Genomic DNA, 7,017 nt, shown 5'->3' with positions numbered 1-7,017 from the left:
CTTTCTTTTTTTCGTGTTCGATATCTACTTATGATTTAGAAATTTTATGTTCGTTGAGAGGAAGGTTATACTTAAAACTTCTTTTTTATATAATTTCTTACAACTATATCTTAACACTTTTAATTTACGCCAATCAATGGTTATCATTTATTATGAATTAATAAATAATTTATAATCGTTGATTGGCGTAAATCAATGGTGTTAAGACATGGTTGTAAGAAGTTGTAAAAAAAAAATTGTAAGTATAACTTTTCTTGTTCATTTATCTTTCTAACGAAATATTCAAGATAAAACCAAAGTGTTATCGAGGTAGATTTTAAAAATAAAAAACAATTTAATCAAATTTCACACTCATAGTTAGAGATCAACGAGATTAACTCCACCAAAGAAAACAATGTTCGGATACGGTTTTCGGAAAGTATAGAGAAAGAGGTGCTTGTGGGTGGGATTGCAGCTATGTGGGGGTGTCTTCTCACAGCACCTCTTTCAGAGCAAATATATTATTGCCCCTCTTGCTTCTGTTCACGCCCTTTTTCTTGTATCTCTCTCTCTTCTTGGTCCTTCTTGGCTTCCTCTGAACCACACCACCACAGGTTCGTTCCAAAGTTTTTGTCTTTTCTGCATTGGGTGTTTGTTGGCTTGGAATCGTTTGATAATGATATTGAAGGTTTTGGTAGAATGTTCATTACGCCAAATTTAGGATTTGAAAAACCGCCCCCGGTGAATTGTTGAAAACACATTAAACCCGATCCCTTTATTCTTCACGCCCCTCCTTGGACTATATAACCAATTCTGTTACAATCTTTTCTATTTTCCCTTCCATTACTAATTACAACAACTTCTATTAATCATATGGGCCAATTCACTTATTGGAAATAATCCTTCAAATAACTGGGCTGCTTCTTAACTCGATTGGGCCTAGCTATCCTCGACCCAATAGATTGGTTCACAACATCCCTTCCCCCTACGAAATCAATCTCGTCCTCGAGATGTCTTGGACCAATAGCTTCGTCCACTGGCCCAGATAAACTGTCAGTGGGAAGATTCTGGAGTGTTTGCGTGGATGGGAGCTAGCTGGTGGCTACTGACCCTTGACTTATGGAAGAGGCACGTGGTCCCTCAACTGCCACGATTTGATTGGCTGGCTCTGCGGCTAAATTAATGTTGTACTCTAAACCCAAGTCAGTTGGATGTCCCAGCACATTTCCTTTAGCCGCCGTTTCCTCTACACCTTCTTTACTCTCGTCGTTCAAAGGAAACGGTAAAGGTTGAATCTTTGAAACTCCTTTCCCAAACACCATCTTGTCGTCTTCCCAGGTAGACTCCTCCGGTGGCAATCCTTGCCATTGTACGAGTACTTGGGGTATCTCACGGTCCTGTCTCCAGATAACACGCTGAGCTACAACAGCTGCTGAAACATGCATCTGTGGAGTGCTTTGGAGGTCCGCGATTACAGGGTGGACCTTGTGGTACCCATTAGAGATGAAAGGCCTCAAGAGCAATACATGGAAGACTGGGTGGACTCTTGACCCTTCAGGTAGTTTCAGACGATATGCTACCTTTCCGATTCGCTCCGGAACTTCAAAAGGACCATAAAATCATAGACTAAGTTTGTGTGACGATCGTCGGTGTATAGTCAACGGACGATATGGTTGAAGTCGCAAGAGTACTTGATCTCCGGTTTGAAAGGTATGGTCTTTACGTTTGCGGTCCGCCTATGCCTTCATTAAAGCTTGTGCCTTTTTTAAGTTCTGTTTCAATGATGCTAGGGCCAGCGTGAGCTGATAGAGATCTGTGTCCACCGCTTCAAGGGAAGTGGATCCCAAGGTGTAAGCTAAAAGGCAAGGTGGAGAACGTCCATACGTGGCCTGAAATGGGGTGGTTTGCGTGGATCGATTATATTCAGTGTTATAGTGGAACTCTGCCCAACTGAGGAAATGATGCCATGTTGACTGGTTGTCACGCACGAAGCAACAGAGGTATTGTTCGAGACTCTAGTTCACTCTCTCTGTCTGGCCGTCAGATTGAGGGTGGTATGCAGAGGAAAAGTGAGGCGCAGTCCCCTGTAACTTGAAAAGAGTCTTCCAGAATTCACTAGTGAATATGGGGTCACGATCTGAAACTATGGATCTTGGGGGTCCGTGTAGCTTCCCTACCGTGTCCCAAAATACCTGAGCTACCTTCGCTGCTGAATATTTTGATGGTAAGGCCACGAAATGAGCTCCTTTAGTAAGTCTGTCCACCACCACGAGAATATCTGTGAATGGTTCTAAGATTTAGCCTTTTGACATACTTCACACTACTGTATGTACTCCTGAATGTCTTTTTTAATGTTTTTCCAGGTGAAAGAGGCACTAATCCGGATGAGTGTTCGACGGATTCCAGCATGGCCACCTACCTTGGAAGAATGGAATTGATGGAGCAGGAGTGGAATCAATACAGAGCCCGAAGGAACAAACTGATCCAGATATGGTTTAAAGATGCGATTCATATAATCCATGAACACCGTCGGGGCATTAGTAAGCCTAAAAGGAATCACCTGATATTCAAAATGTTCGTATCTGGATCGGAACGCCGTTTTAGACACATCCTCCGGCTTAATCCGGATCTGGTGGTATCCGGACCGGAGATCAATCTTCGAAAACACACAAGCACCCCTCAAATGGTCCAGAAGATCATCAATATGGGGTAAAGGGTACCTGTTCTTAATCGTAACCTTATTCAATTGCCGATAGTCAATACACAATCCCATGCTACCATCCTTCTTTTTTATAAATATTACTGGTGCTCCCCATGGAGACACACTCGGACTGATAAAGTTCTTTGCAGATAGCTCTTCAATATGCTTCCTCAACTCAGCCAGCTCCAGTGGCTATATCCGGTATGTAGCCAAAGAGATAGGCCCCATACCAAGCAACAAGTCAATGGAGAATTCAATCTCCCTCTCAGGTGGAAACTCTGGTATCTCATCAGAAAATACATCAGCAAATTCATTAACCACCGGAATATTTGAAATTTCTTCTTCCTTATCACCAACAATTCCACCCAAGAACACATAACCAAGATCACCAACCTTTAAGGACTTAACATCTTGACAGACAGACAGATAAGGAGACGGACAAACAGCGGGCTTCTCATGAGATAATATCAACATCTTTCCGCGGCAATCAATCATTGCGCAGTTTTGAGACAACCAATCCATACCCAAAATCAGATTAACAGAGGCCAGGGGCAAGATAAACAAATCAATAGTGTAACCCCTGCCTTCGTAGACAAGCTTCACTGGTACGCGTTTTATACAGCGAAATAGTCGGTGTTAGTTCTGACATCATTGTTTATTATTTTTACCCCAAACTTGATATTCTTAACCTAGATATTTTTCTAGGAATATTCATATTTTTATTTCTATTTTTTGGATTATTTCGCCGTTATTCATTTATACCGTGAAATACCCAGTGTTTTCACTTTCTTTCTGAAAAGTGACTTAATATAATTATTATGCTCTTTCCATATTTATTCAAAGTCAATTATGGAATTATTTCTTAACTCACAATTAAATTATTTAAATTCCTAATTTAGCGGTGCGGGTTCTTACACAATGCTTGATCCGAACCGGTCCGATGATCGGTTTGCCAGATTTCGAGTCGACCCGGGTTTCACAACACTGTTTGTAATATGTGGATTTTAAATAATAATACTATTATAAAATTATGATAGATCTAAAAATTGAGTTACGTTGTTATTATTATTATTATTATTATTATTATTATTATTATTATTATTTTTAATATATATATTTGAGTATAACTTTGTATTTTAAATGAGATATTAGGATCCATATCTTCAATTCCATGATTTACATGTCAAGTAATATCTCGATTTTGATTACATTGAGTAGAATCTCTTGTTTCCGTTTTAAATTACTTATAAAAAATTTGTACAAATTAAAGGAAAGTCGCTGCTTTACTCTAGTCAACTAATTGATTTATCTTTATTTCTAATAAAAAGTAGTGCTAATAAATTAAATTTAAATTTTTAATATTAATGGAGCCAATCAACTTTCTATTATTGTCATTATAATCAATATCAACAATGATGAAACCAGTCAATTGTATGTCCATCAACTTTTCACTCGAAAAGTAATTTGATGTTGTAAAATCAAAACGGGTTATATTAATAGGAAGTAATTATAAAATATGGTATTCTGGTAGCTAGTAATAATAATAATAAAATAAAGTAATGAATGATTTTTGGGATCAATTCGGAAATCGAAGTAACGGACATAAAAAAAGGAAGGAAGTTGTATAACTTTCAGATAGGCAGTTATATGTATTAATAGCGATAACTAATTAAAAAAGGAAATATATTTAAGCGTACTCTTGTGAGTTGTGTGAATACAGCTATTGATACGCAAGATATGTGTTAGATATGTAAAGATATTGAGTGAATAGGTAATCAAAGGGTTATATATAGAAACAGTCTCTCTCATTATAATCAACTCTCCTTTCTCTTCTCTTTTCTTAAATCACAGTGAGTCTGTCTTTATCAAGCAAACACAAACATGGCAACAAAGCCAAACACACGCAAGAGAAAATTTGAAATCAAGAAAGTGGAACAAAAGATCAAGGAAAGAATGACTTTCCCCAAACATGAAGTAGGGCTTTTCAACAAAGTCACTGAATTATCCATTCTATGCGAGGCAGAAATAGCATTGATCATCAACTCTGAGAAGAATGGCAACCTTCATGCTTGTGGCTATCCCAGTACAGACACTGTCATTCAACGCTTCGTTGCAGGAAGGTATTCGGATCCCAACCGATATGTCCGTGATGATGAAAGGAAGAAGCAACAGGCACTTGAATCCTTAATTCTACAATATGAGGCCTCCGAGGCTCAATTGGAGGAGAGAAAGATGCATCTGCAAGCAATGTCACAAATCATGACTGATAGCTTCTTTAACTTTTGGTGGGAAAATTCGATTGAGGAGATGAGTTTGGGCGATCTTGAGAACTTCAAGGCTTCTTTGGAAAATTTGAAGCTTAATTTGGTTGCTATAGCACAAGAGAAGAAGTTCAATTCACTGCGACCACAGCCACTTTCAATTGTTTCCTCCCTCACAGATATCAAATCTTGAATTGAGTGGATGCGGATGTCACGTGCTGGATTGTACTAGTTCCATGGTTCCAAACAGTTTTTTGGTTATTGTTAATAGCATATGGTTAACTAGATGTTTACTGTAATTCAATATTATTGATCTTTCTTTTTTTCGTGTTCGATATCTACTTATGATTTAGAAATTTTATGTTCGTTGAGAGGAAGGTTATACTTAAAACTTTTTTTTTTATAATTTCTTACAACCATATCTTAACACTTTTGATTTACGCCAATCAACGGTTATCATTTATTATGAATTAATAAATAATTAATAACCGTTGATTGGCGTAAATCAACGGTGTTAAGACATGGTTGTAAGAAGTTGTAAAAAAAAATTGTAAGTATAACTTTTCTTGTTCATTTATCTTTCTAACGAAATATTCAAGATAAAAGCAACACGACAAAGACAGATAAAACCAAAGTGTTATCGAGGTAGATTTTAAAAATAAAAAACAATTTAATCAAATTTCACACTCATAGTTAGAGATCAACGAGATTAACTCCACCAAAGAAAACAACGTTCGGATACGGTTTTGGGAAAGTATAGAGAAAGAGGTGCTTGTGGGTGGGATTGCAGCTATGTGGGGGTGTCTTCTCATAGCACCTCTTTCAGAGCAAATATATTATTGCCCCTCTTGCTTCTGTTCACGCCCTTTTTCGTGTATCTCTCTCTCTTCTTGGTCCTTCTTGGCTTCTTCTGAACCACACCACCACAGGTTCGTTCCAAAGTTTTTGTCTTTTCTGCATTGGGTGTTTGTTGGCTTGGAATCGTTTGATAATGATATTGAAGGTTTTGGTAGAATGTTCATTACGCCAAATTTAGGATTTGAAAAACCGCCCCCGGTGAATTGTTGAAAACACATTAAACCCGATCCCTTTATTCTTAAAAAGCTATCGTCAAATATATTGGAATCGGGTACAAACCCTAACCCTCTCTTTTAGCTTTCTCGATTTTATCATCTCCCAAACATTTCTCTCAAATTACTGACTCTGATAATTCCATACGCTCAAGTTGAAATCTCTCATTTTACAGAGTCCAGGTAACTCCTTCTTTAGTGTTGTATGCAGTGAGAGATTGCCGTTGCATTTTAGTCTTTTAGATTTTTGGCTATAAATTTATAATTTCATCGCAATGTTGGGTTCTTTTAATGCAATCTTTATTAGTGTATTGGTGAATCATAGAGTTTCTGTAAGGACTTAGATCTGAGAAAGAAGGAGATAAACGTCAGAGAGAAGAAGAAAAATGATGAGAGAGAGAGAGAGAGAAAAAGAGAGAGATTGTCCAACAATTTTCTGTCTATTCTTCACGCCCCTCCTTTGACTATATAACCAATTCTGTTACAATCTTTTCTATTTTCCCTTCCATTACTAATTACAACAACTTCTATTAATCATATGGGCCAATTCACTTATTGGAAATAATCCTTCAAATAACTGGGCTGCTTCTTAACTCGATTGGGCCTAGCTATCCTCGACCCAATAGATTGGTTCACAACATCCCTTCCCCCTACGAAATCAATCTCGTCCTCGAGATGTCTTGGACCAATAGCTTCGTCCACTGGCCCAGATAAACTGTCAGTGGGAAGATTCTGGAGTGTTTGCGTGGATGGGAGCTAGCTGGTGGCTACTGACCCTTGACTTATGGAAGAGGCACGTGGTCCCTCAACTGCCACGATTTGATTGGCTGGCTCTGCGGCTAAATTAATGTTGTACTCTAAACCCAAGTCAGTTGGATGTCCCAGCACATTTCCTTTAGCCGCCGTTTCCTCTACACCTTCTTTACTCTCGTCGTTCAAAGGAAACGGTAAAGGTTGAATCTTTGAAACTCCTTTCCCAAACACCATCTTGTCGTCTTCCCAGGTA

At 38.2% G+C, this 7,017-nt stretch overlaps 1 protein-coding gene across 1 annotated transcript; it reads left to right on the top strand.

Annotated features, from left to right (window-relative positions):
* Positions 1-4,561: 4,561 nt before the first annotated feature.
* On the top strand, positions 4,562-5,134 carry LOC133297209 (agamous-like MADS-box protein AGL62). Its single transcript, XM_061496306.1, has one exon. The coding sequence runs from the start codon at positions 4,562-4,564 to the stop codon at positions 5,132-5,134; it is 573 nt and encodes a 190-aa protein (XP_061352290.1).
* The last annotated feature ends 1,883 nt before the right edge of the window (positions 5,135-7,017 follow it).

This window comes from Gastrolobium bilobum, unplaced genomic scaffold, assembly GCF_033153095.1.
Source record: "Gastrolobium bilobum isolate Gb01-03AN ecotype WA unplaced genomic scaffold, APGP_CSIRO_Gbil_v1 utg1155, whole genome shotgun sequence".
In the NCBI taxonomy this organism is placed as follows: domain Eukaryota; kingdom Viridiplantae; phylum Streptophyta; class Magnoliopsida; order Fabales; family Fabaceae; genus Gastrolobium; species Gastrolobium bilobum.
Note: the sequence above shows the minus strand (reverse complement) of the source record. Positions and strands in the feature narration are given on the sequence as shown.